At 48.4% G+C, this 17,854-nt stretch overlaps 1 protein-coding gene across 4 annotated transcripts in view; it reads right to left on the bottom strand.

Annotated features, from left to right (window-relative positions):
• Positions 1-14,257, bottom strand: part of COPRS (coordinator of PRMT5 and differentiation stimulator) — a 35,605-nt gene extending 21,348 nt beyond the window's left edge. For 2 of the 4 annotated variants that reach the window (XR_003437953.1, XR_003437954.1), the window contains exons 1-5: positions 14,102-14,243; positions 11,905-11,971; positions 11,288-11,509; positions 10,541-10,728; positions 6,398-6,693 (exon numbers count right to left, since the gene is read on the bottom strand). Coding sequence is in view for 2 of the 4 variants with exons in the window: in XM_027130339.1 (XP_026986140.1) it covers positions 10,559-10,728; positions 11,288-11,509; positions 11,905-11,971; positions 14,102-14,200 (558 nt within the window). In the remaining 2 variants the exon portion in view is untranslated. Of the gene's footprint in view, positions 1-6,145; positions 6,694-10,300; positions 10,729-11,287; positions 11,510-11,904; positions 11,972-14,101 lie in introns of those variants that run through there. The other 2 variants (XM_027130339.1, XM_027130337.1) reach the window with 2 other exon arrangements.
• Between the last annotated feature and the right edge of the window lie 3,597 nt (positions 14,258-17,854).

Here is a 17,854-nt window from a genome sequence, read left to right as displayed (position 1 = left end):
AAAGAAAAAAGAAAATGTGGTATACATGTACAACGGAATACTACTCAGCCATAAAAAAGAATGAAATAATGCCATTTGCAGCTAAGTGAAGTAAGGCAGATAGAGAAAGACAAATATCATATGATATCACTTATATGTGGAATCTAAAAAAAATGATACAAATGAACTTATTTATAAAACAGAAATAGACTCACAGGCATAGAAAACAAACAAATGGTTACCAAAGAGGAAAAGGGGGGGAAGGGACAAAGTAGGAGTTTGGGATTAACAGATACACACTACAGTATAAAATAGATGAACAACAAGGACCTACTGTATAGCACAGGGAACTATATTCAGTATCCTGTAATAACCTATAATGGAAAAGAATCTGAAAAAGAATACATCCATATAGCTGGGTCACTTTGCTATACACCTGAAACATTGTAAGTAAACTATACTTCAATTTAAAATAATTAATTCATTAATTAAAAAGAAAAGAATATGAATCATGTGGCCAATTTTAAAGTTTGAAAACAGAAAATTGGTGTTCAAACAAAAATCTGTACACGAATGTTCATAGCAGCACTATTCATGACCGCCAAAAGGTGGAAACAACCCAAATGTCCATCAACTGATGAATGGATACAGAAATGTGTTGTAGAAATACAATGGAATGTTATTCAGCCGTAAAGAAGGAATGAAGTACTGACACATGCTACAACATGGATGAACCTTGAAAACATTTTGCTAAGTGAGAGACACCAGACACAAAAGGCCATATATCATGTGATTCCATTTATATGAAATGTCCAGAATTGGCAGGTCCATAGAGACATAAAGCAGATTCGTGGTTGCCAGGGGCTGAGGAGAAGGGGGGGTGGGGATTGACTGCTAATAGGTGTGGGGTTTCCTTTTGAAGTGAGTGAAAATGTTCTGAAACAAGGTCCTGGTGATGGTTGCACAACACTGTGAGTGTACTAAATGCCACTGAATTGTATGCTTTGAAATGTTTAAGATGATAAATTTAAGTATTTTACTGCAATAAGATAAAACTCGGGCTTCCCTGGTGGCGCAGTGGTTGGGAGTCCGCCTGCCGATGCGGGGGACACGGGTTCGTGCCCCGGTCCGGAGGATCCCACGTGCTGCAGAGCAGCTGGGCCCGTGAGCCATGGCCGCTGAGCCTGCGCGTCCGGAGCCTGTGCTCTGCAATGGGAGAGGCCACAACAGTGAGAGGCCCACGTACCGCAAAAAAAAAAAAAAAAAAAAAAAGATAAAACTCATCTCTGGTGTTATAAATCGGGATAGTTGTTATTTTGGGGTACAGAGAGGGGTAAGTGATTGGGAGGAGGACAGGCCTTCTGAGGTACTGACAATATTCCTTTTTTTTCGAAAGCCTAGATGGTAGTTACATGAGTGTGTTCATTTCGTAAAGATTCATTGAGCAAAAGAGACAAGCACAGACAATTCTTGCAAGGTGTTTTGCTGCAAAGTAGGGCTGAGAAAGTGGGCAGGAGCTAGAGAGAGAAGTGGGATTATGGGAGGGTTGTTTTCAGATGGGAGAAATGAGAGTGGTAAGGAGGGCAAAATAGATGATGTAGGAAAGGTAGGAGAGAATTGCTTACGTGGTTCGGAGTAAGGGAGAGGAGAGAAGATCTCATGCATGCACGGGGGTTCTGCAGTGAGCCCATGATAGAAACTGGTAACAAGCAGGAAGCTGATCTCAGGGGTGTCAACGCTGGGGGTTGGGGAGGGCAGTGGTGAGTCTGTAGAAGTTCACTCCTGGCTTATTGCCCCTCAATTTACCAGCGAGCACTCTGAGACTCAGGGAGAAAGGAGGATTGCTCCCCATCACACCACTGGGGCCAGGAGTGGAACCCAGGTCTCCCCGATGCCGCGCGCAGGACACCGCGCTGCCCACATGCCTCCAGTTCACCGTCCCACCGTTGAAAAGAGCGCTTCCTATCATTTGCCCTGAAACAACTCCTCAGAGTTTCAGGAGTACCCCCCTAGACTTCTAAGGACTCTGGGATTTGAGGAACAAGTGTGTTCCGCCTTGTGGACATGCCTTATCATACAAAAGACTTTCGTTCTGTCCCCTCCTCAGCCTCCATCTTTCCCGGCTGGAGAATTCTCACTGTGGAGCTTGCCCTGATGGTAAAAAGCCCTTCATCACTCCATTGTTTGGCCCCTTTCCAGTTCTATTACGTCTTTCTTGGAATGCAGAGGCCATAACAACAGAAACCACAGTGGCTTCCATTTTGAAGAGCCTTTCGCAGGGACAAGGGCCCCATTTATGCATTCAAACCGATGGTCAGGGAGCCTGTGGTCTGCCCAAGGTCACACAGAGTGTCAACAATAGAGCCCAGTAGAGGAGAATTCCAATCGCTGTGATCCCTCCCCACATCCAACTGCCTGCATGCAGGACTCCAATGGGCACATATATCCGTCAGGAGGCATTCAGCAGCAGGAGACGGGGGAAAGTCACGTCAAAGCAATAAGGAGGATTTATTGAATGACATAACTGCAAGTCCTGGAGCAGGCAGGCTGGGGTTGGCCCATAGGGGCTCAATGATGTCATCATGGTCCCAATTTCATTGTCTTGCCAACCACAGAGGCTGTAGTGGGTTGAATGGCAGCCCCCCAAAAGATATGTCTCTCTCCTGATCCCTGGACCTGTGAATGTGACCTTATTTGGAAAAATGGTGTTTGTAGATGCAATTAAGTTAAGGATCTTGTGATGAGATCATCCTGGATAACCCAGGTAGGCCCTACATCCTATGACAAGTATCCTTACAAGAGACAGAAGAGAATAGGAGAGGCTTGTGAAGGCGGGGCAGCGCCTGGGCTGAGCAGCTACAAGCCAAGGATTCCGGCAGCCACCGGAAGCTGACGGGGTTAAGGAACAGAAACTCCCCTAGAACCTCTGGAGGGGGCACAGCCTTGCCGATAACCTGATTGTGAACTTCTGGACTCCAGAACTGCGAGAAGATAAGCTTCTGTGGTCTTAAGCCACCGAGTCATGGTTATTTGTTAAGCAGGCCTAGGACTCATACAGAAGATGAGATATACAGGTCAACTTCGACCTGACCCCCATGCCCCACCCCCACACCCGGGGGTGGGGTTAGCTTTCCCCAAGGTCCATGAGAGACACGAGAAAGGGGTGATCATCAAGAGGAGGGCAACGGGTGTCAGGGAGGCAGTCAGAGTGTCCACCCCACACACCATGTGCGAGAAGGTTTCATCTCCTGAGCATCTGCTCTCCGAGCACAGGAAAGACAGAGGGTGCCCTGGACGTGTGAGCTTCACAGGTGAAGTGCAAGGTGGAGGGCTACACAGCCCTGGGGAGTCCTCCAAACCCTGAGAGCAAAGCTGAACGTCCGGAACAGGGAGCACCTTCCTCTTACAATACTGGCTGTGAAAGGTCTTATGAATCTAAAGATCATTCATTCATAAGAGACTGTTTCATCCACCTGGTTGCCCAAGCCAGGACAGACCTCAAGCTCCTCCCAGACTCTTTCCTGTCTCTTGCTCTACCCTTACAGCCAATCTGTCCCCACTTCTATAAATAGTCCCAATCTGTTCGTTCCCCTCCATCTCCATAGCTGTCACCCTAGTTTAGGTCCCCATCCTCTCTTACTACATTACAGCCCCCAGACTGACCTCCCTGGCTTGAGTCTCAGCCTCCTCCCACCGGTCGCCGCCAGGAACTGGAAAGTTCTTCCGAAAGTGAAAATCTGCCCAGGACACGTTCCTGCTAAGAACCCTGAAATCCCCTTGGCATAGCTTCCAAGGACTCTTGCTTACCTGACCATCCCTCACCATGTCCCCAAACACACAAGACCTCTCACACCCGGGGGCCTTTGCACACACAGCTCCCTCTGCCTGGGCGATCCCCCATCCCACTTCCTGGCCAAGTCCTCCAGGACTCAGCTTCTAGGCTGTCTGCTTTGAGGGGTCCCTTCTTCTGGGTTCCCACCATACCCTGGGCTTTTGTAGCTCTCCTGTGCTAACGTAAGGGTCCGTTTATGTGTCATCAACTTCCCCCTAGACTCTGAGCTCCCTGAAAGCAGGAACCAGGTCCATGCTGAGTACGTAGTATATAGCAGGTGTTCAGAAATAAACTGATGACTAAAGATCAATTCTACACAGCAAGCGTATATTAAGCACTTACTATATGCCAGACTCTGGGGTAGGTGCTGGGGGAGGGGAGAGGGGGATAATGAGGACTCTTACCCTAAATTTCACAGTAACTTTCTGAGAAAACCCATCTATAAAATCAGGAGTAAATCCTGCCATGAATTCACAGGTGAGCTTGCCAACCAGTAGGAAGCCCACTGACAGAAAGGTAACCCTGAGCAAGCTCAGCATCTCCTCCAGGGCCCCTCACTCTTCCCTCCCCGTGGGTCACGCAGGAGACAGAGCAGCGATGGGTCTTTACTGCCACCTGCTGGACGAATGGAATAACGCTACAGGCGGCAGCCAGGAGAAATTCAGGCGCCTGCCTTGAGCTGCCAAACACATGGCTCTGACTTATATCTGCCACATTTGTCCAACAGCTAATGAGAAGCTGTCAGAGGAAATGGCTTTTGAAATCAAAATCACCTCACCAGAAAACGGGGTGGGGGGGAAGAAAAAGAAAAAAAGGAAAGCCAAACTGTACCTTGCAATGGTCAGAAAGTGGGAGCATGCCTCCTGGGGAAATTTCTCTCTCTGACTCAAAGGGGAGGACCAGAGAATCCTGTAAGATGGAGAGAAATATCTCCTTCTGAAACTGTGGCTGTTTGTTTTTTTGTTTTGGTGTGGTTTTTTTTTTGCGGTACGCGGGCCTCTCACTGCTGTGGCCTCTCCCATTGCGGAGCACAGGCTCCGGACGCGCAGGCTCAGCGGCCATGGCTCACGGGCCCAGCCGCTCCACGGCATGTGGGATCTTCCCGGACCGGGGCACGAACCCATGTCCCCTGCATCGGCAGGCGGACCCTCATCCACTGTGCCACCAGGGAAGCCCTGTGGCTGTGTTTTATTCCCCAGGCCCGCAACAAGCACAAATCCTGGTGGAACTCTCCAAACCTTGGTGCCCTGGAACCCAGCTGAACTCTCCTCCTGCCCATCAGCACCTGCAGGATCTAGCTCAGTCCTGGAACCAGCACAACAGAAACTGCCGGAAGCTGGGAGGCCGTTCTTTCCAAAGGCCTTGGCTTTGCAGCCAGACTCGCTAAGTCAACAAAGTGGGAGCCAGCCGTGCTGCTTGCCCTCCTGTTACACCCTCCAACTTCTCCTGGGCCTGCCACACTCACACACACACGTGTGCACGCTCACACAGAATGCTCCAGATCCAGCGTTCTGCTGTTTGGGTGGGGAATCTGCTCTGGGAGAACTGGGACGCAGAATCCAGATGGGCTGCAGCCAGAGTATTGAGTTGTTTTTTGTGTTTTTTGTGTTTTTTCCTCTTTCTCCATATTCCAACCATCCTGTGAAAAGCTGGGCCCAAGAATGCAAACTCCGGAAAACCAAGGGCAGTGCAGCGCCAAGATATTTACTTAGCCAGTGAGTGTGCTTCCGTCTCCCTGGAAGACAGTCTCAGATTTCCTCAGGGCACTGGAGCCTTGCAGAGTCCAGCCAGCTGCTTCTTTATATAAAGAGAATGGTCCCTGCAGCCTTCCCAGTCAACCCACCCAGCCACCCAGGCATCTGAGAGAAAGCTAGGGGAAGCACCATCTACCATCCCCGCCCTGGGGTCTCAGGATGACCAAACCGTCCCCACTATAAACAGCACCAAACTAATTTAGGGGTGGGGTGAAAGGGTACATTCCCCCAGACCTTCCCAAAGGGAAGAAAGCTATAACAGACAGAAACACGCCAGAGCCACCAAAAATACACAAAACTGGGACTTCCCCGGTGGCGCAGTTGTTAAGAATCCGCCTGCCAATGCTGGGGACACGGGTTCGAGCCCTGGTGCGGGAAGGTCCCACATGCCAGGGAGCAAGTAAGCCCATGCGCCACAGCTACTGAGCCCATGTGCCACAACTACTGAAGTCCACGCGCCTAAAGCCTGTGCTCCACAACGAGAAGCCACCGCAATGAGAAGCCTGAACACCGCAACGAAGAGTAGCCCCCGCTCGCCGCAGCTGAAGCCCGTGCGCAGCAACAAAGACCCAACGCAGCCAAAAATAAAAATAAATAAAATTTTAAAAAAAAGAGTACCCAGGAAATTTCCAATGCATTTGTAACTTAAGAAAATAATAATACACAAAACCACTTATACAAATTGTGAATGGCACAATTCTGTTTGTTCTGCCACAGTACAAAAATGGCAAGTTTTTCATCCAGATAGAAAATAAAAACGAAGAAAAAATTACCAGCACTCTGATATGAATCAACCCATGATGATACTTTCAATACGCCATTCTCTACCTACCTGATGGCCTGGTCCCCTGCCCCCAGCAGTAAGTCGTTCTCATCTAGGCTTCTGTTAACTCTGCATCTCCTGCATTTTGGGGGTTCAAGAAGCAAAACTGTTGTCTCTCTGACCATCCCAATTTCCGACCCCGAGCTTCCATCTGGGCCTTCTGGGGTTCTCACTTCCTTAAGCAGTGCATGATGTCATCCAATATCCATCTTCACGGGTCCTCCTTGTCCCACGGCCCCTCTGGGTCCATCAGGTTCTCTGCATGATCAAGGCCTGGGCACCTTTTGCCAGATGGTCCTGACCGCCTAGAAGAACCAACATCTATCAGTCTCTGGGGACCTAACTCCCCAGTGACACACCAAGAAGCAGAGCTCATCATTCCATCTGCTCTTAGCGTCTCCAGATCTCTCTCTCTCTTCTCTCCATCTTCCTTCTCATAGCCCAGGAATTTTTTTTTTTTTTGGCCTGGGGAAAATTCTTTCTTCCCAAATGTCTACAAGATTCATAGTCTGTTGGCCCCAAACTCCCTTGCCTCCTCACCAAAAAAAAATTTTTTTTTAATTTAAAAATCCCTTTTTGTAAAACCAAAACTAAAAAAGTTTCTTGGCTGTTTTCGACTCTGTCACATGCCTCCACTAAGGCAATGAGCCTGCTTGCATGGAGAGAGGGCAGGAGAGAAATGAGGGTATATCTGAAATGTCATCCAGCCACACGGTAAACACGTTTTTCCTCTCTTTTCCATCACCCAAGATTTTTAAAGTGGTCGGCTGTGGTTTCTTTCCTGGTAAATGATATTGTCTGAAAGAAACGCCAGAATAAGAGTTTCTCTTCTGTTCCTCCGAACAGTCCCTTTGTGCCTCTATTTCTCCAGCAGCCTCTGCCCACTTCTGTCCCTTTCCCTGGTCCCTCCTTTTCTGTCCCATGGCTGCCTCTTCCAGCCTGGCTTGTGCATTCTGAGAGAAGCTGGCCGGAAGTCACCATTGCCCCCCAGCCAAGAGAAACACTAGCACCAAAGGCTCAGGTGCATCCCCCAAAATGTGTTAGCCTGCAATGCCCTGTCCGCATCCCTGCACCTGCCCCAAGTCAATACATTCTCTGAGCACTTTCTGATTCCCACATCCCAAAATACCTTTCCAGCCTGCATCTTACTTTGCCTCTCTCTAGAAGAGATGGCCACTCCCTCTTCCTTAAAACTCTCTTCTCCTTAGATTTGGCTTGAGTGGTGCCTACACTCACCTGGTTTTCCTCCTCCTCTGCCACAGCCTGCCCTTGGGATCCGATTCTTCCGTTTACCCTGTAATGGCTAACTCTCCCCAGGGCGCTGTCCTTGGCCCTCTTCTATTCCACAAGCCCTCGCTGAACAAGTTCAACCTCTCTCAACGCTGCAACGCCTGCCAAAACCTCAAAAATCCCCCAAACAGTCCCCTCTCCCTTCCCCTTCCCCCTCCTTCCCCCTCCCCCCACCCCCTGATTCCAGACACATGTTTACAACGGCCTAGAAAAGGAAAAGCCAGAGAGAGGATAAGAGTGCTCATTTCCTACATTGGAAAGAGTGTCAGGACCACAGAGCAGACCACGACCACCAAATGGGTAGACTCCAACTCCATACAAGAGAGACTTTTCCAATAAGTAGCACTAGCCAGCAACGAATGGGCTCCTTCTGAGGTAATTATTTTATTTTTTGGCCATGCCGTGCAGCACGTGGGATCTTAGTTCCCCAACCAGGGATCAAAACTGTGCCCCCTGCAATGGAAGCACGGAGTCATAACCACTGGACCTCCAGGGAAGTCCCTACCTTGTTCTTTCATCACCAGCTTGGGATGTTGTCAGTCAACCCTAAACACAGCCTGGGCAAATACTGCATCATGGCTGAAGAAGACTGATTTTGTGCCAGTATTTACTGAATGTTTTCATGCTGGGCTCCAATGAAACAGGGGTGCTGAGGAGTAAGATGTGGTCCCGCCTTCAAGGAGCACTCACCCTAAGGAGGGAGGTGGACCCGTAAGCCGGTGATTGCAGCAAAGGGAGGCAAGTGTTGGGATATTTGTCAGAGAGAATGGGGAAGACTAGGCAGAGGAGGCAACTCTGTTTTAGGATAACATCTTGTCTTTAAATACCTCATTGCAAAATCTATATTAAAATAACAAAAATATAAAAGCAAACTGCCAACACCTCCACCGTCTCATCAAATTCTTTCCATTTGTCCATATTAATCCTTATCACTTACATATGCCATTTTTTCATGTTTCCAATATTATCAGAGTGGTTTTATAGTCTATATTTTCACTTATTATATCATTAGTATTTTTCCACATCTCTGCTTTCTTTTTCTTACTTGCACTTCACCCCACTTAACTCCCCAGGCTGTGAACCAGTGTTCACAGCCTGGGGAGTTACCCATCTCCATCCTTCTCTGTTTGATCCATCCTAGGAGAGGCACCAGAACGATACCTAAATCAGAACAATTGACTAGCCCCTCCCCACTTTTCTTGTTCTCCTGACACACACAACTTTTGGCTGTGAAAGCCATTCTGATGTCTTTAACTCTAACAGAATATTGCTGGAAAGAACCGGGAGGAACTGCAAAGAGTAACTTTTGAAAAGCAGGAGAGTCTAAATTCACAACCATTCCATGGATCCCAGCAGCGGCACCTTGTAAATTTTCTTTGCTCAGATACTCATGCACGTGTACTTTCCTTACTCTTTCTTCCGTCCCTCCCTCTGACATAGGTGTAATCTCCCCACCTCGTGACTTCTTTTACTCGGTTTCAACTGCCTCATAATTGCACATGGGCCCACGCAGCCTGTCCATAACACCACGTAGCCTGTCCATTACACCACCTTTCTATTTGGCAGCCCTGCCACGCTCCTCAAGCCCTCAGTGTTTCTTAGCTCAATTTCTCAAGTTCCCCTTTTCGCGTCCGACACACTCGTGGTCTAATCAGCCATGGCACCGGGAGGAGTAAAGCAAGAGTGGTGTGGGGATGTGGTCTACGACTGTCTCTCCAGCAAGGACAGCGGAAGGGACCATTTTTTTCTCCCTAGGACAACCTTGGCCATGAGAGCTCCTCACGGCCAAAGCTACTGCCCTCCCTCATAAGGTGCTGCCTTATTCACACATTTTATGGGGTCTCTGAAAAATAGCTTAAATGGTTAGTTGTTCATCCAACTGCTGTGGATTTCAGGTCTGAAACTTTTTCTTGATTCAGCTTCAATACGGAGGCAGGGAGGTAAGAAGCAAAGCCCAACCTGCCCAAGAGGCAACGGTGACATGGTCTGGTGTGTCACAGACCTGCCGAGGTGTGGCCCCCAGGTCCCACGTCCAGGCTCACACACACACACACACACACACACACACACACACACACACACGGGCAACCATGGGAACAGACTTCAGAGTCATGTGAGGGTTCAGGTCACATTTCTGCTGTTTCCTGGCTGTGTGATCTGGGTGAGGTCAAAACATTTTGAGCCTTATTTTCCTCATCTCCCAAATGAGGTTAAAAAAAAAATTTAAGTGACATGTAAGTAATTGTAAGGATTAAAAGGAAAGTAGAGTGTAAAATCCTTTTATGCCAATTGAGGGCTGTACAACTGCTGGTTTAATTAATTTGCCATTTCATTTTCCAGCCTACAGAAAGTCCTTGTTAACTAAGTAAATGGTCAATTTTCCATCACCAGGAATAGCAGTCAGCCGCAAAGTCACCAGTGTCTCTTGGGTTCCAATCTCTGGTCAATAGGGCCAGATCTACAGAGGCAAAAACTAAAGTATCGTTTTCTTTCACAGAGTAGTTTCATCTCAGACAACATCAATCCTGAAAATGTAAGTGAGGGGCTTTAAATGAAGGAGTGAGGCTTTGCTCAGAAGTTTCTAATGAAAAAGGGGGGGAAAAAAGTAGGCAAAAGCAGGCTGGGTTTTTTTTCTACTTTTATTTATAAAGAACACCATTCCTTCCCGACACAGACATAAACACTCACACATTCCAAGGAGGAGCTCATTAAAAACAACAACAACAACAGAACTGGGGGACAGAGGGCCTTATTTAACACCAGTCTGTGTGCCCGACTCGGGATTCACTGGGAATGTTTCCTCAGATATGACATCTCACCTCAAAGAAAGGAGACGTTGACCTGGAGGGCCCACCCACTCACCAGGCAAAAGCTATGCCCTCAGTCTTCGGCATCATCAAACTGTCCCGTTTCAAAGACCATCTTGGAATAATGGGGTATCAGTGGAGGTGGATGGTGCCAACTGGGGTCATAGATCATGTCTCCTTGCGGGGCACAGCACACCCAGGGTCTGACCTCTTGAGAAAGGCAGCCCTGGATGTCGTCAGCATCTGCAGGCAGTTTTAAAAGACAGATTAAAGGAAGGAGGGAGAGTGAAAAGAGAGAGCCAAAAATGTCTACGGGACAGACACTTGCACTGTCTTTGCTTAAACACATACACGTACACGCACACAGACACAGACAGACAGACAGACAGACAAACACACACACACACACACACACACACAGTCCTCCTTTGGTGGAGAATCCCAAGCACCTTCATTCTGACGCCACCCACAGTCCTGCTTCTCAGACACCGGTTCCTAGCAGCGCAGAGGAAGCAACTGGTGAACAGAGCACTTCTGTCTACAGCCACTCGATTCACACAAAGATATTTGGAGATGGTAACACTGTTTCAATGTTACAACGGACCAATACATTATATAATAAAATGCAAAACTGGCACTTTTTCCCCCCCATATGAAAGAGGAGCTGTCACAGAAATTTCAGACCTATGAGAGCTATCAGGCTAAGCTCATGGATGTGGGTCCCTCTTCCAAACTGTTTCGGGGTTCATGTGTAGGAGGGTCTCAGAAGCCTGGCCTAGGACCCCAAAAACCCCACACCTACCATATGGATTCCCTTGATCTTCTTTCAACTCCAAGTCCCAGTCCTCGTTAAAAAGATCAGCAGCCTGTTCCCTGGGGGGACAGCCGGACACCCCTTCTGACAGCTCCCAGGGGTTCGGTTCCCCATCGGAATCCTCGTCATCCACAGCAAAGCCTTCCTCTTCACAATGGCTGCCCTCACCGTGGGCAGGACTATCATGAGGGATGCTCTGTGCTCCGCTGGCTAAGAAATCGACAAAAGGAAGGAGGTCTTAAAATAACTGGCAGACCAGAGAGGGCCTAGTCGTGCACCTGGGAGATTTCTGGCAGACTTACTAAGAGGGCAGCGGTAACAAGTGTGCAGAGTTCCTCAGCCGCCGGAGCACTTATTAAAAACTGTTGTTCTGTTTCCAGTTTTAGAAGTAGGGTTGATCATTTACTTTCAATAATATGTTTTGCCTTAAATAAGGCCGTTAATTACCAGCTCTTTTCATTCACATGAGAAGGCAGGCACAGTTTATGTTTTCAGGTAGTTTAAATGCCACTGAGGCAAAGGGCCTCTGGGAGATGACAAGCTTTCACAATACAGACCTCCTTGGTCTCTCTCAACACCCACCCCAGGCTCTGCTGCCTACTTGCCTAGTCGATCCGCAGCCTTCTCGGTCTCTCTCTCCTGACCGGAGCGGCCAGCTGGGGCAAAGGCAGCCTGCGGAAAGAAGAAACAATTACCCAGGACTTGGATATCTCGGGTACGGCCAGTATTTCAGCCCCCACACCCACCCTTCCATACCCTCCTTTGTGAGGCTGGGGCAGGGACTCTGCCACCCACATTTCTGCTGTGCCCTGTTCGACTGGGCCTTGCTGCTTCCTCTTCCTGTCAGCATCACCCCTGCCAGCAGGATCGCCTGTCTTCCTAGAGTGGCCACTGAATCCAGTGCACAGTTTGCCAGCATGTGCACAGCCAGCCTCCTCTTGAGCCCTGTCTTGAGCAGTCTCAGTCTCGGGCCTCAGGACCCCTGCTCCAAGCTCGGAGACTCTAGCACTAGCCGGGACAGTGCCCCCTCCTCAGAGGTTGGAATTTCAGCTCCCTGCAAAGCCTCTCCTCTGAGCTTGTACATTTCAGTCATTCCAAACTCACCCCTTTGTTCCGCTGTTTCCCGGCAGTGGCTGCCTCCCTGTTTTTACCTTTTCAGTTACTTAACTTTTTGTCTAGTTAACAGCTCCTTTATCAAATTCTCTGTCTCCTGACTGACACATGCGGACAACAGAGCTTTAGTTGTTGAAGGGAAATCGTCTTCTCCCATAGCCACCCGTATGCTTCTCTGCTCCCATCACTCAAAAGTTCCTGAAATCCTATCACCTGTTAAGACCTCTTTCTAAGTGGGATGAGAAATGTTCACAGCCTGCATGAGAAGACCTGATTTCAATCCCATTCATTCACTGTGTACCCTGGACACATCACTTCAGCCACCACACCTGGGTTTCCTTCTCTGGAAATTGGGGATGACTGTTCTGACCTTGCAGGAGGTTTATAATGAGATAATATTTATGAAAACACAGCAGGAATATAACATCTGTTGAACTGAAATCCACCTTCTTTGCCCCTACATCTAAACTGCGTTTGGCACCTGCCCCAATTAGTTCATGATCTAGTCCTACCTGGATTTAATGAGTCAATTCCATCTCCTGTAGTCAGCGACAACTCCTGGTCACTCCTGCTGACCAGTAGTGGGACCTCTCATCTCTTCCACCGCAAGAGCTCCCTAACTGACTTCCCACTCACCCATCTTGCACAGCCTTACACGCTTAATGACTCCTCTGATGAAAAACTCAACAGGCCTCCACTGCTGGAGCACAAAATTCGCCGTGGCATCCACACCTCCCCCTCACGCTCCATCAACCTGTGCGGCATAGTTCTCTCTCCCAGCTCAGGGACCCAAGCTCCCAGCCATTTGCCCCGCATTTCCTCATCTCCACACCTTTGCCAGGACCACCATCGTCTCATCTTGGAGAGAAAGTGCACAAACCTTCCTGCTCTGCTCTGACAAAATTAGTTTTATCCTACCCGCACCCCAAAGTAATTTTCCTTATAAGCTTATCACTACATTTTTCATATTATGGTTAAGATATGATATCTTTGATGCTTAGACAAGCATTCCATTCCTCCATCAAATTATTATGTGCGTCTACGGTGCCAGGCACTATGCTAGGCGCCGGGTTTACAGCAGTAAACAGAGGGTTCCTATCCTCAAGGAGCTCACCCTCTAACACGGATTGCTGACTGTAAACAAGGGCAGATGACTGTAATAACGGTCTCTGAAAAGCCAGGAGCTGTCTGGCGCGCAAATGAAAACACGTTTCTGGAAACCCTGCGTCAAACGCGGCCTTTTGGTTTCAGTGAAGAGAAAAGGCGAGAGCGCATGAGACATCATCTGGTGCGCAGGCTTAGCTGAGCATCCCCACCAAGGGACACGGACCCTTCAGGGAAAGTCGCTCTCCTCGCTGCCCTCACCTGGCCCCAGCCCAGGCCCCCCAGTAGCGGCTCCAGCTCTGGGTCAGCAGCATCACCTCCCATTTAGCAAGGACGCACAGGCGCCCTGCGGCCGACAGCCAGCCCTCCCGGCCCGGCGCGCCCACCCACGTCCTCGGGGTGCCGCGCCCCACAGCCCGGCCGTTTCCAGCTCGGGCGCGCTCCCAAACGTCGGGGCTGCAGAAGGCGGGTCCGAGGCGCTTCCCCGGCTCCCCGCGGCCCCCGCCCAGCCCGCCCCGCGAGCCCCGCAACTTCCCGCCCCGGGCCGCAGGTGGTAGCCGCGCCCAGGACCCGCGCCGCGCTCACCCCCAAGCGGGGGGGCGCCTCCCGCGTGCTCAGCACCGGCAGACCCGGCGGCGGCTCCGCCGCCCCCAGCGCCGGGGCCCCGGCGATCTGAGAGTCCATGCCCAACGGCCCGCAGCTCCGCGCCCCGGACGCCGCTCGGCCACGTGACACGCCGGCCTGGCTGCCCGCCGGAGGATACGCCGCGGAGGGCCAATCAGCCGGGGGTGCTCCCGGCCGGGGGGCGGGGCGCGGGGGTCACGAGGAAGCCGGGGCCGGGGCAAGGGGCGGGACGGAGCAGGGGGCGGAGCGCGCCCGACTGCGAAAGCCCCCCTCCCTACCTACCGGTCCCGGAATCTGATTTTTGTAGCTCCTGACGATGCAGATCCCAGGGCTAGACGACTAGTTGGGTCTGGAATGCCAAGTGTTATCCCTACGCCACCACACTGCGCATGCTTCCGCTTCATAAACTGTTAGAATAGTTGATTACCCGCGTCTACCTGATAGTGTATAAAACTCAGCTCTCAAAACTTTTCATGCAACTGTAGCTCTAACCCCATTTCACTCTTTAAACAGGTTTCTCTAGAACTCGGTCTGGAATTAAGACTATTACTCACCCGCAAATGGATGAGACAACTCAGGAGCCCAGGATTCCCCACCTTGAGTTAATGTCAGTTCTTAAAGTTAACCCATTAGTAACCAGGTTGGATGATCAAAACAAACTCTTCCAACGTTCCAGGCACCCTATAGGCTACGACAATTGGTCATAGTAACCCTAAACATTCTGTGCTGGGCCGGTACAGTCTCACCTGGGCGCCGATACCAGCAGAGGTTAGGCAGTGCCCGGGCTGGGGATAAACCAAACTCTAAAGACAGCTTTCCCTGCCCTTCCCTGCACTGTCTGAACTCCAATAACAAATCTGCTCAAGGTGTGATAATGGTAATCTTTAAATAGCAGAAAAGCTGGAAGCTGGGAGTCCTTGCTCACCAGGCCACCTTATGACAATCTGAGACATTAGCCTATCCGTTCATCTCCCTCAAAGAGTGTGTTTATACATACACATTTGAAAAAATTTAGCCTAACAGTTCATACATTTTTTTCTCTATGTAGACTTTCCTACAAGGAAGAGAATGTGACCAATCAATGTGTGTTCTGTTCTGACCCATGAGTTAGTTTCCCCAAATCTAACTGGACCTAGGTCGTGTCCAATAGAACCTTATTTGATGGTGGAAATAAAAGTTCTGTTATCTGTGATGTTCAGTATGGTAACCATGCAGCTGGTTGTAAACAAGAAACTGAATTATCTAATTTCAATACATTTAAGTTCCCACACGTGGCTGGAAGCCACCCTAACAGTGCAGCTCTGGGTCAACTGGCTACATGCATTTTCATTACCTGCAGTGGTTAGAACCGGGTACAGGGCGTGATGACCCAAGGGTGACCCACCTTCACAGCCTTGCTTTAAGGCAGAGGTCCCCAACCCCCGGGCCACGGACCAGTTATCAGTCCGTGGCCTGTTAGGAACCGGGCCACACAGCAGGAGGTGAGCAGCGGGCCAGTGAGCGGAGCTTCACCTGTGTTTACAGCCGCTCCCCATCGCTCGCATTACCACCCGAGCTCCACCTCCTGTCAGAGCAGCAGCGGCATTAGATCCTCATAGGAACCTACTGTGAACTGCGCATGCGAGGGATCTAGGTTGTGCGCTCCTTACGAGAATCCAATGCCTGATGATCTGAGGTGGAGCGGCGGTGGTGATGCTAGCGCTGGGCAGCGGCTGCAAATACGATTATCATTAGCAGAGAGGTTTGACTGCACAGAGACCGTAATAAATCAGTTGCTTGCAGGCTCATATCAAAACCCCATCAGTGAGTGGCAAATGACAAGCTGCATCTCACGGAGTAGACTGCACATAAGCCACACACTTCGCGTGTCACTGTCTCCCATCACCCCCTGATGGGACCATCTAGTTGTAGGAAAACAAGCTCAGGGATCCCACTGATTCGGCATTATGGTGAGTTGCATAATTATTTCATTATATATTACAATGTAATAATAAGAAAGTGCACAATAAATGTAATGCACTTGAATCATCCCCAAACCACCCTCCCGCCCCCGTCCATGGAAGAACTGTCTTCCACAAAACCGGTCCCTGGTGCCAAAGAGGCTGGGGACTGCTGCTTTAAGGAATCACCCACCACCCTCTTTACTCTCATCTCTTATGTGCAACATGTATCTCTTTCCTAAAATAAAAAAGCCCTTTAAGGATTTAAATGTTGAACTTCCTGGGACTTAACGGAGAGGAGAAAGAGGAGATTTTTCTTATTTTAAAACAAATGACACACACACACCATTTTGGGTACAAAAGCTCCTAATAAAGATGCCCTAAAATAGACTCTAATATTCACAGGAATTTAATATATAATAAAGGTAGTATTACAAATCAGCAGAGACAAAAATGGCTACAAACGGTGTTGTGGAAAATTTAATTAACTGCATAGGGGAAAAAATACTGAGTTGTCCTCAGCAAGAGGTAGGGTTTTCAACAATAGAAATCATACATACAAAACCTCTGGACCTCAAAAAACACCACAAAAAAAAAAAAGCTGGGGGCAAATTATTTGCAAAAAAGAAGAGAAGAACTAAAGATTACTATTCTTAGTACATTAAAAACTCTTATAAATTAGTAAAAAAAAGAAAGGTCAAAAAATAGTCAAACATGAAAAGACATGAGAGCCAGGAAAAATGCATTAACTGCACTGATATCAAAGAAATGCACATTAGAACAAGGATATATCAGTTTTCACCTATTAAAATGGTAAAACTAAGAAATATAATACCCACAGTGCTTGAAAGTATTTTCATACATTGCAAATTGGCAACACTTATCAATATTCTTTAAAACAGTTATATCCCTTAATACAGTAATTCTCCTGTCAGATGTCAGTCTCCTAAAGAAATAACCAGGGATGTTAACAAAGATTTACAAGAATCTTCACCAACAGTACTTACAAGAAAAAATCAGAAATGACAAGGTCCAACCATAGGGGATTAGTAAAATAAGTCATGCCTCATCTATACAATGGAATGTTCTGAATTCATTAAATCTTTTTAAGGCTATTTAATGACATGGAAAAAAACCCATAATATTAAGTGAAACATAATAGTAAGTAAAACTGAACTGAATGCTTCTCCCAGTGACAGCATCGTAATGTTAAGTTACAGAATGTACAATTCAAACAACTGCCTCCCCTGCTCCCAGAACGCCCTTCTCTACTCCAAGCCATCCTCCATCCTCGCCTCTGAAGCCCTTCTCTTTCTAAGTTACTCCCTACCCCTGCCCTTCTTTTGTTGCTGGGCCTCCCCAATGTAAACATTTCTCTGCAGATCGGTCCCAGAGATAGAACACACTTTTATAATCACTTAAATCTTCTTAAAGGACAACTTTTCCCCCAATACCCAGCATCCTTCTCTGCTGCTTCAACCAACTCAGAACATCCAGCTCTGTTCCTCCAACCCTTACCTCCATCCCAAAAAGCTTCTCCTCTTTCCTGCCTATGACGGGCACTCAATGAATGAATGAATGAGTAAATGATCTAACAGTATAAATTCAATTCTAATAAAGGAAATCAAATTAGTGATTTTTAGTCCAGATAATAAAATTACAGAATGCTTTTATTTTCTTTTCCACATTATTCTATTCCGCCCATATTTTCGACAACAAATGCATACCACATATACTTTTTTTTTTTTTTTTGTGGTACATGGGCCTCCCACCG

Source organism: Aethalodelphis obliquidens, unplaced genomic scaffold, assembly GCF_003676395.1.
Source record: "Aethalodelphis obliquidens isolate GAN/ISIS:26980383/991018 unplaced genomic scaffold, ASM367639v1 scaffold38, whole genome shotgun sequence".
NCBI classification, from domain to species: Eukaryota; Metazoa; Chordata; class Mammalia; order Artiodactyla; family Delphinidae; genus Aethalodelphis; species Aethalodelphis obliquidens.
The sequence above is the reverse complement of the archived record's forward strand: the minus strand, read 5'-3'. Positions and strand labels throughout refer to the sequence as shown.